Raw genomic sequence first — 17,769 nt, 5'->3', positions numbered from 1 at the left:
GTTGCGTTACTCATTTTATGTATAAAAGTGTAGCATGTTTCTTTGTTATTTTAATATTTTAAAAAAAGAAGAAACATATAAAAAGTTTTTTCTAGATTGAAGTAAGTTACTGAGCATTAGATAGCCTAAAATGGGCATTGCCTTTCATGTGTAGAGTTACCAAGATAGAGCTTAATTCTTATCTTAGATAGCTTTCGAGAAAGAAAAGTGATCTGATGTAAAGTAGCTGGTAGTAAAAGTAAAGTAGTACCAAGGTAGTAAAAGGAAAACTGTGATCAGTGGAAAATAATATGAAGGAAACCAACGTTCAAATACCAGTAAATGGTAAAGAGTGCGATAAGATAATTATAAAAAAATACACTTTTTTATAATTAACCAATCTTCTAAAAGGTTTAACCAATCTTGCCTCCTACGACATGGTTTGCCACGCTTTACTTTCGCAGGTCACCATGAAGCAGGGTCGGTGCCTGGGCACTACTTACGGTTACTGGTAGATTTTTATCGCAGAAAATAATTAATTTTCTTAAGCATGATTATATATTTAGTCTATACATATCATTTTATTTTATCAGTTAATTGAATGTATCACTAAAAAGTGCTCATCACCTTTAACTTAAGGTGTTTTATGATCCTTGACTAGGACTTTTTATTAATGGAACCAATTTCAATTAAATATATTGAGGGCACAGCCAGCGTACAGTTTGTAATTATTCCTCAGGTCGCTAAGTTGGACAACTTCTACAGTTTCAGAATAACTCATGACTCTTCACTCGTAAGAGAACTTGGTCTCAAACAGATGCCATGATTTAGTTTATGAATTTCTTCATATACTATTCGTATTTTATAGTTTACTAGCTGACCCAGCAAACGTTGTATTGCCGATATTAAAATCGCGATACAAAAGTAACTGTTGATCGTAGATGGGTGAAAATTTGAAGTTGTATGTATTTTTTAATGCTGACTCATAATCAAATTTAAAAAGAAATGTCAAAAAAAAAATAAAAAAAAATCGTGTGGACCAAATTCATGAGAATCGGTCAAGACGTTTCGGAGGAGTTCAAAGGTAACACCATGACACGAGAATTTTATATATAAGATATTATCGTTTTATTTTATATATTTATTATAAAGTCAAAGTCAAAAACATCTTTATTCACTGTAAGACTTTATAAGTTACTACAGTTATATTTTTAAGTACAACAGTTACAATAGCATTCAAATGAGTATAACAATATTCATTAACAAAATTTAGAACATTAATTCCAACTATGTTTATCATTCAAATAATCGTTCACATTATAATCGGCCTTAGATATTAATTTATTTTTTACGATACACTGAAATTTTTAATAGGTAATATTTTAATATCATTTGGGAGTTTACTATATAATATAACACAATAGACTAGAGACACTATAGACAAGTCGATGCCCGCGACTTTGTCCGCGTAGATAAAGGGTTTTTAAACATAATAAGCAAGTTTGGAATTGAAGATTACCTCATGTCCTATTCAAGTTCCGCTTGCCCTTTTCTCTCCCGTTCCCAACATATTATATGAATATTATTTCGAGGAAGATTGCAATGGGAAACTAAACCTACTATTGGTATAGTTATAGCTCATCGACGTGCTTTTCAGTTTTTCACGAATCCCGAGGGAACCATGGATTTACCGGGATAAAATGTAGCTTATGTCCTTTCCGAAGCCCTTTTATATCGCCGTACCAACTTCATCAAAATTGGTTCAGTAGCTACGGCGTAAAAGCGTAACAAACAAATTTACATTCACATTTATAATATTACTAGGGATTTTTATATGGAATATAATAATATAATGTGTAAATATTAAAAAAGCTTACGGTGTTTGTACAAACAAAATATGCTCGTTGCTCTATGTTACTGAGGCTGAATCTATTGTTTTTGTCTGTGTCGGTTTTTTTTTAGTTTTCCACAGGTCGATGCAAACTCCACAATATTGTTTCAATTCCGTCAGTTCCGTTTTGTGAAACGGTGTGCAATTTAAGCCACACGATAGGAGTGCAAACTTCATTACATAAATAACAATAATTTTTTGTTTCATACATATAAACTCTGGCACGAGACTCGTTTGGAGAGTCAACATCTCCTGAGGATGCCTAGTGCAGAGGCGAAACACATGTCAAATTGAAGACAAATATTAGCGGAATCAACACTAAAGAAAACTCAAAACATTTGGATGATTACGGATTTCCGCAAAGTAACGCCTACTTCAATAAACAATTAAAATATATATATTAATATTAATTATAATTGTACATAAATTGTGGTAAATGTTACTCTGACTGATCAAGCTACTTTATACAATTCGAGCCAACTTTACTGCAACGAGCATCACATAGCCGGGCATTACATAACTGCGCATTATCACCCGATATCCACAAAATAACGTGCTGAGCGCACTTAAATAAATTTTCACTTCAAGAAGTTGTAACTATACACCGAAATCTACACGACAAAGATCGTAAGACTGTCAATCGTATATATTATTACCGGAGTCGAAAAAATTGAAAACATCTTCAGCTTTTTTTATCAACTGCAGTATCTCTTAAATCGAGAACCCTCTACTATTACAACCGTCTCCGAGGCAAAGCCTCGTCACAAATGGCTGACGCCCAGAGGCGGCTTCTAACATTACAATTACTTTCTATTACTCCATATTAATAATTTATATTGCTTGTCTGTTTAAAATTAATGCTTTATTTAAATAAATCATTTTCAAAGGATGAAAACGCGTGCAATTGTTACTGTTTTTCCATTAAATTTTTGCGTAAAAGTTACATTTTTTCTTTAGTTTCAATACATTTTCAGATCTCGTCAGGGGAACAGTCCCCCTGAAAACGAGTTACAATTACACGCGTTTTAATCGTTAAAAACTGTTTTATTTAAATGTGTAACACTCGCATTAATTAAAGAATGCTTTATTTCAAAATCATTATGAATAAATTATATCTTCTAATAACTACAAAAACTTTACTAGCTCTCTTCATGAAAATAACAATATAATATGTAGTTGATATCTTTATTTTAATTTATATGTAAATAATAAATCATTAATTTTACATTTCGAATATGGTAATATGTAAGGTAAAAGTATATACATGTAAGGTGTAACGTAACAAGATACGTGGCCGACTCCATCCCCTTAACTTAAGATGGTTAGTCTGCTGTGTTTTAACTATGTCAGCACCTTTATGCCTTCTATTAGTAACAAACGCTCACCAGTTACGAGTGGTGATTATAGAAAACATCAACTATTGCACAATAATATATGTTTTTTTCATTACGAAAACCGGTTGAATCTGCTTTTATACCTAGCGTAATCTCTCAAGAGTAATCTCTTGAATCCAAATTATATTGGGGCCCCTATATTGAAGGATTGGTTAATAGACTTAGTTCTGCAGTATACTGCGGTTAAAATATTAGATTACTTAACTGACACAGAATACGTTGTGACTAGTTTAATGTTGTCATATTGTTATGGAGCAGTGCAGCCGATTTGGTGAGGGTTATTTACGCTATTTATAACGTAGATCATTTGAGAATAAGCAGTCATTATTTATCCTCCTTGAATTTATCTCTTAACGACACACTTGGGCCCATTTCATAAAAATGCCCAGCACAAAGATGATCAGTGATGAATATTGGGTTATATTATGACATGATGCGGTGATAATAACAAAAGTAAACGAGAAGTTAGCAAGAGGAAGTGAGAAACAAAATACGCAATGCTACGCAAAATATAACTAATAACTAAGTAAATTAAATTAAGGTTATACATTCAAAATATATTGTGAAGTAAAACGAGATAAAACAAGTGGTAATCCATTTAACTTCAATTATATAACCTTTTAAGAATGATTTGAAGAAAATCAGAAACGACACAATTATCAATAATCTTAAATCTTAGTTGATTAAAAGTAAATAAGCCGGCTAAAAGGAAAAAGGTTTTGAAAGCTGTTAGTACCCGGATCAGCTTAAGGCGCTCTAGCCGTTAAATAATCCTACCGTTCAATCGAGCGCCACGCTTTTCATTTGGTTCATTAAATGTTTATTTATATATTTTTAAATAATTGCGTATTTAAGGAACAACTTGCGTAAACAATAATAATTTTATTTATTTATTTTATTTATTTATTATATACAGACACTTTATCAAATAATATTACATCATATTTGGTCCCTACACTAGGCGTAGCCAGTCCTGTAGGCAACCAATTTACATTCTATGGGTAACAATATGAACCGAAAGGTCAAAAAGTGCACTCTGTATGTGTGTGTGTGTCTCTGGGTGTGTGTGTGTGTGGGTGGGTGTGAGTGAGTGTGAGTATCAAGCCATATACTTGGTCTGGCCATAAATACTGTTACAATTAAAAATAAACAAAATATTACATTTGAATTCATTGCTTCAGTATTTATGGCAGGACTAGGTATAGAATATATGTACACACTTTATCTGTTTCAACTATTTTTTAACAAAATTAAAACATAAGAGAAGGTTTATTATGTCATGTGTATTTCTATTTTTATTTTTGTTACTTAAGAACTTACCAATAATTTTTTCAAAAATGTAAAAGGAATTCTCTTAAATTTTTATTTTGAAAATATGATGGGAAATTCTATCTGATACCAATATATTGTACCTTACATTATGAAGTTATTATATCGGTTTAAAGCATTGAATTATTAAAAGAATCATCGACTAAGTAATCTAATTATGAACACAATATTTTTTTGTTTCTTCTCATTTAAGATCTGTTGTTTTATTCCGATAACACAAAGAACTCTGACGACGATAAGACGATCAAGTCTCAGATCGGCCTGATTCTTTGGCGTTGCGTAGAGGATTCTCTCTGTATCTTCTACCGCATTTATCAGGGAGAGTGCTCAGAGGAGTTGATCGGGTTGATAACAGCGGCCGACTTCCGCCACCGGACATTACGTCAAAATTCTTAATCACGTAATGCCCACATCACGTTGACGTCTGCCATTCAACAACCGCGCGTTATTCAAGAAATCTCTTACCTCGTATAGCCACTTTATGAAACCAATTACCGTCTTCTGTTTTCCCGAACCGATACGACTTAAGAGACCTTCAAGTAAAGAGCATAATCCCACCTTAGAGGCCGGCAACGCAGCTTTTGACCCCTGGTGTTGCGGATGATGATTCTTTTTTTTATTATGATTTGGGGATTTCATTGCACTTGAATTCTAGGATCTATTGTGCCCCCTGCTTGTGCTAGCGCGCCTACCCTCACCTCAAAAGTTAAGGAGGAGAATCGAGGCTACTAACTAGGAAACGTGTTACTGTGCCGAGATTTAAATTATATCCGCGAGACCTATTACTTTTAAAAGGCGTAGGATCCTACGAGGGTCCAGGCAGGGCACGTCCTCTGCTTTAAGTGAAGGTATTTTAAGCCCACCCCAGCCTGATTCACTAAGACCCATTCTGGCTAGGTGCCCATTCAGCTTGCAATGGCCGGATAGAAACCCCGATAGTAAAACCGTGATGATAAAAAAAAGAATATAATATGTACGCGCGATGGTACGCTGGTGCACTACTAATCTATCTCTAGTATTTCACGCACCTGTATGTAAGTTATCGTACCTAAAGCTCAGAGTAACACACGCCTGGTACGAGGAAAGAATATGAAAATATTATGATGTAATCGTTTCTTAATACGTGATCCAAGTTTAGTAAATCAAACGTCTTGAGCTGGGTGAAATTCATGTTTAAAGAATTTGTAAATACAGATAGATTCAGACGAAGCTAATGCGCTTAAGCGTACAAAAACACGTAACATATTTAATTTATAAAACTTAATTCGAGTTTTCACAGTTCGATTTTTACAGTAGATTTATGTAAATAATTAATATTAATATCAAACCAAATAGATTTTGTGTCTTTGTTTGTACTTACTAAAGCCAATATTAAGGAAACTTACAAATATTTTGTCTATTAAGTACTTCAATCGACTTTCGCGTAATAACTCAAGTTTCAATAACCTATTATATTGAATACTTGGTATCAAAGCAATAAAGCTTTGCCTATTTGCTTTAAAAGTAATGTTAGTTATTACTTACATTACTTTTAAGTTATTACTTGAGTAATGTTACTCAATATTATTACTCCAGTATAAATAAGACGTTACTAGATGGCTTTATGATAATTGAATTTTGTTTTACTATTTGAAATAATATGTCTACAGGGTATTATTTTGCGGTATCAAAATCTGTTCAAATTCATATGTTTTTATTCAAACTAAGATATGACATCACTTATTTACAGTCAAAAACTACCACCACCCATTCGGAAAGGAATGCCTCAGGCCTGAGAAGAACGGGCGCAAGAAACTCAGCGCGCGGTAGCTCTTAATATAATAATAGGGGTTAAAGTATAAAATTGCCGTTCTATTGTAATAATCAATCATCGTTCTATTGTTACAATCAATCATCAATAAAAGAATCATTAAAAGAAAAATTTAAAAAAAAATTGACTTTTGCTTCTTAATACATTTTTGATAATGTTCTGTATGTTCATAAGCACATTGAGGAATTTTCTAGAAACTGTGACATTCATAATGTTAACACGAGGAACAAACATGAACTTGTTACTACTCAGTTGGGTCGAGTTACTAAGTCTTTTGTTGGGCGATGTATATGCTTCTACAATGTGATCCCTGAAAATGTACAAAACAAATGTGTTACGAAATTTAAAAGAATTGTTAAAAAACGTCTGTGTGGGAAAGGTTACTAAAGCATAAACGATTTTCTTAATGATACCACGGACTGGGAATAAAGCAACCACCCTCAGGCTCTTTAATTATAAATGTTTATTGTACGATAACACATTGTAATCCATATTTTATATTAAAAAAAAATCCCGCTGAGTTTATTGCGCCCATTCTTCTCAGGTCTGAGGCAGTCTCTTTTGAATGGGTGGTAGTTTTTGACGTTCAATGAGTGATTTTAAATCCTATTTTGAATAAAAATATTTGAATTTGAATTTGAATTTGAATAGGTACTTCAAATTAACATAGAACCTTCGAGGTTTGAGATTTTTGAGTGATTGACACTTTTTTCACATGGTATCTATGTAGTTCTTCTTTTTTTTAAAAAAAAACACTTGATTACCGACTTTCAGTTGTTTTTTTAGTTTAGCGTAAACAAGAAAGATGGATACTTCTAAAATTCAAATGATTTTTTAATACGAATACATGGAACTAACAAACAGCTCGCATTATCAATGTTGCGTTTGGAGAGAGAGGATTGCTTATAAATGCACCGTGCGATTTTGGTTTAAATTTTGGGCTTACGTGATGAAAACTTTGATTTGAAGAACGAACCACGTATAAGGCTGCCCACACAGGTAAATAACAATGAACTGAATGAGATCGTGGTAGCCGATTCGAGTCAAACTACCCAGGAATAAGCGGCATAGTTTAACGTTACCTTACCAATAATATTGACTCATTTGCGTCAAATCAATAAAATAAAATAATATGGGAAATGGGTGCCTCATGTTTGACTGATCTGCAGAAAGAAACGTCTGTTGAAACTTGTGTAGTCTTGTTGAATCGATACAGAAATAAAGGAATATTGGATTGAATTGTGACATGCAATGAAAATTGGATTATTTAGGATAACTGTAAGCGAGAAATGCAATGGCTGACCCCAGGTCAAACACCGCAATCCTAAGGTAAAGCTTACCAATAAAAACGTAATGGTCACAGCATGGTATAATTCACTATAGCTTTCTCCGATCTGGTCTAGCAATTACGGCAGATGTCTACTGTGCCGAACTCTGAACAATGATAGCAAAACTAGCAGTAAGACAGCCCTTAATCATGATTCGATCTTCACCATTATTGCTCAATGATAACGCGAGACCTCACACAGCAGGAGAATCTCTACAGAAACTGCAATTAGAAACCATTCGTCACTCTCCGTAGTCGCCAGACCTTGCAACAACGAACTTTTATTTTTTTCGTAATTTGGACAATTTTCTTCGTGATAAAAAGCTTTCTTCTCAGGAGGCAGTACAAAATGCTTTTATTCATTTCAATTTCATACTTTAACCCCTAATATTTACTTACTATCCTACATATGTGTATATCCTACAATATTATAAATGTGAAAGTTTGTATGTCTGGATGTTTGAACTTCTTTAACGCAAAATCTACTCAATAGATTTTGATGAAACTTTACAATAATATAGCTTACACACCAGAATAACAAATAGGCTATAATTTATAAAACTATAGTGTGAATTATACAAAATATAAAAGAAGTGTGATTGTTACTAATGAATACAACTAGCGCCATCTCTTATCAACTAGCAAGCAAAAGATCAATACAATTTATATGGCAAAACAACGTTTGCCGGGTCAGCTAGTATGTATTATTTGAATAGCTTGACAGCGGTCTCTTCATTCCCAGTCTGTGGTATCATTAAGATAGTCATTTATGTTATTTCTTTTTTGAATTTCTTACTAAATACATTTTTGATCATTATTCCATTGTTTTTTTCGAGGAAAATGTCGGTGATTTTATAATACGTTTATGAGGTAGCAATAAATACTATAGTTTTTGAATCTTTATACCATAAGTGTTAATTAAAGAGAGATTAAATTGATCAACATAAAAAGGGGTTAAAAAAGATACAGTTCATTTTCCCAAGCCATATGAATTTTACACTTTCCACAAAATTTAAAGGAGTGATTGGCCATGTACTTTAAGCGCCTGAGTAATACTGATGGCAAAATGAACATTATAATGTTTGTATAAAGTGTATTGAAATTATAAGTATGTAAATATTTACAATTTCATCATTTAAGGAACCCTCACTGTGAAAAAGTCGTAAAACAATAGTAATAATTCGCCTGAAAGGGGTCTTGCGTGAGTTACCAGTAACCCTGTAATAGCAAGTCTAAATTCAGCGGGTATTACGTCGTGACGTTTGTTACAGTGACTTTGTTATGTACTTACTCTACAGGGTGGCCGAGAAGTTGACGTCCAAAGCTAAAATTTGAAAGCCTCATGGTGATGAGTATCCCAATCACCCCTATGTATGTTCTACGACTTTCCGTAGTTAAGGAGATAATATTATTTTCCCCTTTTATCCGCTTTTTTCACCTAATTGTGGTTTAGGATTTTTTTCAAATTTTTTTGAACACTTTTAGTTAATTTTATTGTTGATAATTATTAAATACAGTTGCAATAACCACATAAGAAACTATGAATAGTTTAGACAATGCGGAACTAGTCTAGAATTGAGTCGTAAGTTCAAGATAACTGCTCCAGCTAAATTCATGAAAATGTTCAAGGTATCAAAAATAAAATAAAATGGGGAGCCTATGGCTTCTAACTATTTTAAAAAATCTTCCCAGAATATTGGCGAATAAAATGAGCCAAAGTCAAATTTTAGCTTTGGACGTTAACTTCTCGGCCACCCAGTATATAGCTGTTAAATCCTTAAGAAGTGTTATAAATCAATATAATATATAACGGTTTTCAGATTGAAATTCAAGAGAAGGCAACACAAAAGGTAGTGATGTATTGATGCGAATATATAATAGTGGAAAAATTTGGTTTTTAAAATATACAAACAAAAAAGTCTCCTTTGGTGTTTTAAAAGAGCGTTCCCGTGATTAGCCCGGTAACACGCAAGCCTTTCTATTTCATATAAGAAACTCACTGTATTGATTTGAATTAATATTTACAGCTATAGAATTAAGAAATAATTTATATAGTCAATGCAAAGTGATGGAACAAGATAACTCAATGTTTCCGACTTACTTAAGTTCCCACACATTTATACTGTAAATAAATGAATATATTAAATCAATATCAAATCAAATCAAAACCAGTTTATTCAAGTAGGTCACGGAAATGACACTTATGAATGTCAAACAAATAAAATATTCTTCTTATTGAATCTACCGCTACTTACCGTAAAGGGTTGAGCTAATGAGAAGAAGTAGCAAGAAACTCATTGCCACTCTTTTATATCAAGATTTACATTTTAGTACAACGATTTACAAATCATTTCAAATTACAATATAATATGTAAAATTATGCAACAGACACACTCAAACGTCAAATAGTCAATGTCTTACACGAGTTAGTCAAAAAAGGGAAATGTAAATTAGTGCAAAAGTTATTGAGTACAGTAGCTGCATCATCCACACACACCATAAATAAATAAAGGTATTCTGTGAGCATTTTATAAGCGATTATAAATAAATAAATATGTATATATCCATACATATATATACACACAATAACTTTTAAGAATCTGAAACCGAGTCTCCGGCAACAGGATCATCCTGCTACCACAAGCAGCACCCGTTCACTAGCATGACGCATGAGCCAGCCATCGCCTCCCTCAACCATATTTTAGGGGACGATCCGTCCCATGTCACCGTCATATTATTATGTGAACAGTGTGTCAGATATTGAGAAATACAAAACGTTAATCTTTTTCACATGAATTCTTTGTTGCAACAGAATTCACCAGTAAAAACAAACAGCGAAATAAACAAACCTTGCTCTGTTTAATCTAGCTTCTGTCTGAAGTGTGTTCACAACCTTTGTTTATATTAGTTCTCGACAATAACGACAGGAAAGCTTCATCGTTGTCAAGTAGCGGAAAATAGGATTGATCTACGCGTACGGAAATATTGGCTCGAATACGTAATAAATTACGGATGCAAGTCAACACGCTCGGTGAGGTAGGTGACATATACACAACCTCCTCCTAATGTCTTCTATTAGAACTGTAATTCCAGATATAATGCTTTGATACGGATGTAATCTTGGGTGATGATAGTTCTGTGCTTATTTTCATTAAACCTTATAGCACACTACGGTAAAATAAATCTGGATGTGTGGCGGTCCTCCACAGTGCGGTTTTCAAGGAACTTTCTTCCACGTACTACAAAGCTGTGGAATGAGCTTCCTTGTGCGGTGTTTCCGGGACGATACGACATGGGTACCTTCAAAAAAAGCGCGTATATCTTCCTTAAAGGCAACGCTCTTGTGATTAATCTGGTGTTGCAAGAGAATGTGGGCGGCTGTGATCACTTAACACCAGGTGACCCGTACGCTCGTTTGTCCTCCTATTCCATAAAAAAATATATATATACATGTGCTATTTTATAATGTAGTCCAGTATATGACACCCTATTTTATGAGAGTATATTATTATATACTCTCATAAAATAGGCCTAATATTTTAGGGGTGTGCTTTTTACAAACTAAAGTACTCTTACGGTCTTACAAATAAACTTGGCATAAAGCTATATCTAAGAATAATCTTAGAATATGCAATATGTTGACAAATAGGCAATTTGCTTATTAGTAGTTTATGTGGACGTATACCGTTTCCCGCGTTAATTTAAAAGGCTACCTGACATTCGGAAAACTTCAGAATTATCATTGTATTGACAGTGTTGTCAGCAATATGTATTGACATATTGCATATTCGTGGTTTATTCTCGGGTTTAACTTTATAACAAGATTATTTTTAGGGCCGTTAAATTTTATAAGACTTTTTTTTTTAAATAAAAAGTATTTTTCGTGGTTGTCGGATTAACGCAGTAAGTTGGAGAAAAACGGGTCGAACAAAAACGTTTCTAAGGAGCACTGCCTTAACGATGAGAGATATATGATTCTTGTTTTATAATTATGTTTATGTGACAGCATTGGAATACCAAGTAATATGGTGACACTAGGAAATGCGTTAGAAGTTGCGGGTAACAATTAGTTCGTGTGTAGTAAATAGTATTTTGAAAATAGTTAAATAGCTGTTGAAAATAGTCAAATAAGAAATAAATACTGAAATTAACAAGAGTTATATAGGTAGTATTTAGAAGTTACTATTACATTGTAGTAAGAACTTTCTTCGGAGAAATTTTCAAAATGACGCAATAGGAGTTCATATCTGAAGCGTACTTCATCGATTTATTTAAAAGATCTGTTCTTCTAAGCTTTACGAAACAACTGAAGTACAATTTATTTTAAAAAACATACAAGAAAACTGAAATAAAATCATATTTCTTATCAAGTTCACTTATTGTTATAAAGTTTTCATTTAATTTAAACGTGTAGTAAGGATTTCAATATATTTCCACCCTCATACTACGGTAACTCCACGGCGGTACTCACGTACTTTAAAAATTACTTTATTGTCAATGAATCCATCTATCCAAAAATACTAAAAATATATTTTTACAATCTAGAGTGTTCTCATTATCATTTAAAAAGTCACTCTGAAATCTCGCAAAAAGGTTTTATTTTAATCCAAAGTTGTCAGAATACTAAAACGGTAATTTCATACTTCAACCCCTAATAATAAGGACTGTTAGCTCAACGCTATACTTTCTGATTGCTAGGAATTGCTGACAATTATCCACTGACATAAATAGTTGTAAATATCAAATACAAACTCTATTATTTTTAGCCTTCAAACTGACATGATAGCAATACTCGCTGTTAAAATAGACAGTCGTTTTACATAGTGTGACCTTATTCAGAATTCGATTAATTCGAAGTTAGCTCGGGTAACGACTACCAATGATAACTTTATAATATTGGGGCTAGGCATATTAACTTATGATTGCCGTACCTTCATAACATATGAGAATTTGAAAATGTCGCCTTTATAAGAACTGAAATTTCTTTTTATAAAAAACCTAAGACTGTGGCTAGAAAATAGAAATTTAAAACGAATTTAATTATAAAACAAAATTATTGAACGATCCGGGACTCAAACCCGCGACCTCTCGTGTTCCGTGTGAATGCTCTTCAACTTAGCAAACCGTTCGAGTGACGTAAAGTGCATATTTCCACCCTTATGCTGTGGTAGGTCCACGGCGGAACTCACGTACTTCAAAAATAACTTTATTGTCAATGAATCCATCTATCCAAAAGTACTTATAATATATTTTAAGAATCTAGAATGTTCTTCGAAATCTTAATCTTAATATGTCTTTGATCAACTCTCAGGTTTTGGCTTCATCTACAGGATCTACTTTACAGTTGATAACCTGCTCAACCCCAATTTTTGCAAGTTTACTTGAGATGTCGCTCTTTCAAATCTGAACAACTTGTTATTTTTTAAGTGATAACCCTCACTTCTGGGAATAATTACACAAATTAAATTTAATAATCAAATACTATTTGTGTAATTAATCCCAGAAGTGAGGGTTATCACTTTAAAAAATAAATTAAATTAAATTTGTGTAATTATTCCCACAAGTGAGGGTTACCACTTTAAAAAATACCAAATTGTTTAAATTTAAAACGCTTACGAATAATCGCCTTAGATTTTCATCAAAGAGATGCTCTTAGTATGAACGACCTATGACAGGATATTGAGTATTTGCATATTCAATATCCTTTGATTATGGAAAAATAGTGACGATAGATTTTGCTATGAGGTGAAAATACTCGTGTTATTTTGATATATTTTAATACATGTATCATAAATCTTACAGAGATAGGATAAGACTAGAACATGAAATATCATAGAGAATTGATACAGGAGCCTATTAGTCCAGTCTCTACTAAAAAATCTTTGAAATCTTCTCAAGTGGTCACCGAGTTAAAGTGCTTCTGTCCAATTCAAAATAACAATATCACTTTTAAATGTTAATGTTTTTGAGTAAGACATATAATTGCTTTTAAAATTAAAAAAACTACAACCATGAAGAAGAAGAGCTGTTTTACCTGATTCCTGCCGCCGAATTCCACCTTCGCACGACACGCCACAAGTTAGGATATCATCCTCACCATCTGGATGTGTGGCGGTCCGCTACAGTGCGGTTTTCAAGGAGCTTTCTTCCACGGACTACAAAGCTATGGAATGAGCTTCCTTGTGCGGTGTTTCCGGGACGATACGACATGGTTACCTTCAAAAAAAGCGCGTACACCTTCCTTAAAGGCCGGCAACGCTCTTGTGATTCCTCTGGTGTTGCAAGAGAATGTGGGCGGCGGTGATCACTTAACACTAGGTGACCCGTACGCTCGTTTGTCCTCCTATTCCATAAAAAGAAAACATATTTTCGTTTATTTTAAAGAGACATTATTGCATCAAATTACAATGGTGATGGAGTGTTAATAAAAATTTTAATTTTTGAAAGGTTCGGCTCGAATTCTTTATAATTTAGACACTAACCTTATATATTATTTTTAGAACATTTTGCTTAGAACATTAAAAATGAATAAGAATGCCTAGTTTTCGAATTTTCGTGTATTTTAATTGGTTAGATTAGGTTTAGATGTAGCGTTAAGGAATTTTCGCTTCTCACGCTCTGAAATTACTTATTTGTGCACGATATAGGCTGTGGGAGGTTCCTTTGCACAGGATGCCGGCTAGATTATGGGTACCACAACGGCGTCTATTTCTGCCGTGAAGCAGTAATGTGTAAGCATTACTGTGTTACGATCTGAAGGGCGCCGTAGCTAATGAAATTACTGGGCAAATGAGACTTATCATCTTGTCTCAAGGTGACGAGCGCAGTTGTAGTGCCGCTCAGAATTTTTGGGGTATCAAGAATTCTGAGCGGCACTGCATTGTAATGGGCAGGGCGTATCAATAAAATAAAAAATAAACAATCGATTTTTGTGCACAAGTGAATTAACGTATCTACTCATAAATGTATCTATAATAAGGCAAAGAAAATGAGCCATACAGCTAAACACAATAAAAAGTTCAGAGATAGATTTTGTTATTTTGTAATATTTACCTTAATTTATTTGCCTCGTGTGTTTTTAGACATAAAAGATATAAAAATTAAAATATGGTAGGTTATTTTATTAATTAAAAAAATAAATATATTTCAAAATTAATTTAATAGTAGGCTGTATAGGTCTGGAGCCCAGGCCTAATATCAATATCGTAAGATTAAAAAAAGCGGCGGGAAACAGGTTTTGTTTTTTCGTGCGTTTATTAATTTCTTCAAATTTGCTAAAATTTTAAAAAATATCCATGTTTTACTACTGTTTTATTTCCTCGCAATCGAAATGAAAATCAGAGTTTATAACTCGTCCACAAAACCATTTTATCTTTTTGATGAAAGATGATTCGTTTTGTGCACTCGTTGTAAAATCTACTATTTGTAAATTTGTTTTAAGTAAAGATTTTTCTATATTATTTTGTAGTTTTCAGCAGGCTAGATTTCTTGGGGATGCAAATTGCAAACAGATGAAATGGTCGCGTATCAATTGGCACTGATAGAAAACAATTACATCAATCGTTTATGACATTGCTGGGGGCATTTTGATATAATGGGTTAGTGAATATATTACTTAAGCACGATTTTAGAAATGTCCTATCCCTTGGCGTAAGAATATATTTTATTTATAATAACTGTTGTTAGAGATTATCTGTATGTTTGTCACTATAAGTTGAGGTAATACTTATCACGTAACATTTTGTTTATTAATAATTAAATAAATAAAAGAAGGGGGTACGATGTTTCTAAGCTAGAAGCTGGGCTTTAGTATAGGACAAGTGGTAGAACTGTTTATCTGCCAACATATAAATAAATAAAGTAAAAAAACAAAAGTATTATGTATTTAACATATTGAAATATGTTCATCGTTAAGAATTTCATTACTACTATAGGGTTCCATAGCGTTCTGTATATCTGTATTGACTTATCCTCTTAGAAAAGTGTGGCGATATGAAGTTAATTTATATTATGAAAATAAGGAACAAGACGAGCAAGACGCAGGTAATCGATACGCCCTGCCCCTTAAAATGCAGTGCCGCTCAAGATTATTGAAAAACCCAAAAATTCTGAGCGGCACTACAACTGCGCTCGTCACCTTGAGACATAAGATGTCAAGTCTCATTTGCCCAGTAATTTCACTAGCTACGGCGCCCTTCAGACCCAAACACAGTAATGTTGTGGTACCTATAATCTAGCCTTTATCTATCGGTACAAAGGAGCTTCCCATTGGTAAGGTTATTAATATTCATATTCCTACCAGTAACAAATGTTGAAAGTATGTAAATAAATAAAATTAAAACGTGACACCAATGTATAAGAAAACAAACGAAAATGTTAAGTCGAGCCATATTTTTTTGTTTAAGATTATAATTGAAAAAAAAATACTACCGAAGTTCAACAAGTTGGTTCGAACTCTACAATACTTCAGAATTGCTCGGTGATGATCGTCTAGCGACAAACAAGTCAAGCAAGAATGTGAGTAAATTAAAACTAATGTATCATTATTTTAGTCTGTTTTATCATTACCTTAGAACCTATATTATGTTACATGATAATGATACTGATATATTATATAATGACTTTTAATAAAAATAGTAATTTATATAACACATTTTCACACGAATTATCTTTTCCCAAACAAGGCATAGCCTGGCACAAGACAAGGATATATTTAATACAATACACTTACATAAAAATACATAAGTTCTTAAAAACATTCATGACTCGGAAACAAACATCTAACTTCATCATATAAATGTTTGCACTTACTGGGGTTCGAACCCAAGACCTCTTAGCTCAGTAGGGAGGATCACTAACCACTGGGCTATAGGGGTCGTCATTAATGTTTTATTGCAACGGTTTATTGTGGATACTTCCAAAAGGAGCCAACAAATGGATTCTCTGTTTCGTATTAGTGTACGTAGTAAGAGTCAACCTTTCATACGAATTTGGTATTACCCCTTTTAACATTAGACATTTGATAATTTTAACTCATAAGTGCTTTATTAGGAAAAATTAATTAACCATCGTTCACAACTTTTTTTAGAATGATTTCCAATAAAACCTGATATATATTTAAAAATTTTGACTGATATTCACGACATAATTAACGTCCCATAATTATTTTTAGTTACCGGTGTAGGTGTGTTACTAGGCTATCAGAGATTTGAGTATCAAGGAATGGCAACAAAATATACAAAGTCTGACACACGGACAAATTGAACCAAAACTTATTTAACAATGACTAAATTATTATAATATATAAATAGCTATAACTTTTTTTTGGTAAGTTATATATATTAACAAAAGTTCGAGTTATGATAAACCATAACGTTATATTATAACTAATGTGAAATTTATTTGATATCGTCATAAAGATACTAGTCGAACCAATAGCGCGAAATGAAAACATTGACCCAAAAATTTCTGAAATCAACTCAAGTGACGACGAAGATTGATGTTTCATAAATATTTCAGCAATATCGTTTTCCATAAATTGGAATCAACTTACCAATAAAGCTTCGATAAGGATAACTTTGAAAAAGAACATGAAAAGTAACAGGCACTCATCACTCTATATAGTTTAATAGACTTTAGAATAGTAAAAGACATACTTATTATAACTGCTACAGTTCATTCATGGGATCATGAGTCGTATACGATTACGATAGTTGAAAACTCCGAGCGACACGACATACCCGGCCGGTGGCCGCTTATCGACTGATATCAATGTTGTGTCATCCACAACGTGTTCAACACTGAGCTGCAGTCACTTCTGCGCAGGCGCGATGCAAGCAGGACTCAGCATCTCAAAACCAACAAATTCTACTTAACACGCTGTTACGCCATTACAAGCTTTACCGTGACTTTTTAAGAGTGATTTATGTCACGGGGCTCTAAGATGTTCAGTTATTGTGTTCCACGGGAAACGGAAGTTGTTAGAATGTTGTGTCTGACGCGTGGTGTGCTTTCAGTGTGAGTCTTGTTCAAGTCAATT

At 33.2% G+C, this 17,769-nt stretch overlaps 1 protein-coding gene across 1 annotated transcript in view; it reads right to left on the bottom strand.

The window, feature by feature from the left end:
• The window catches only part of LOC126977001 (protein O-mannosyl-transferase TMTC1-like), a 191,740-nt gene extending 174,268 nt beyond the window's left edge, over positions 1 to 17,472 (bottom strand). Inside the window, exon 1 of the mRNA XM_050825636.1 lies at positions 17,284 to 17,472. Within this exon, the coding sequence (XP_050681593.1) occupies positions 17,284 to 17,322 (39 nt within the window). The 5' untranslated portion in view covers positions 17,323 to 17,472. The remainder of the gene's footprint in view (positions 1 to 17,283) is intronic.
• Between the last annotated feature and the right edge of the window lie 297 nt (positions 17,473 to 17,769).

This window comes from Leptidea sinapis, chromosome 43, assembly GCF_905404315.1.
Source record: "Leptidea sinapis chromosome 43, ilLepSina1.1, whole genome shotgun sequence".
In the NCBI taxonomy this organism is placed as follows: domain Eukaryota; kingdom Metazoa; phylum Arthropoda; class Insecta; order Lepidoptera; family Pieridae; genus Leptidea; species Leptidea sinapis.
Note: the sequence above shows the minus strand (reverse complement) of the source record. Positions and strands in the feature narration are given on the sequence as shown.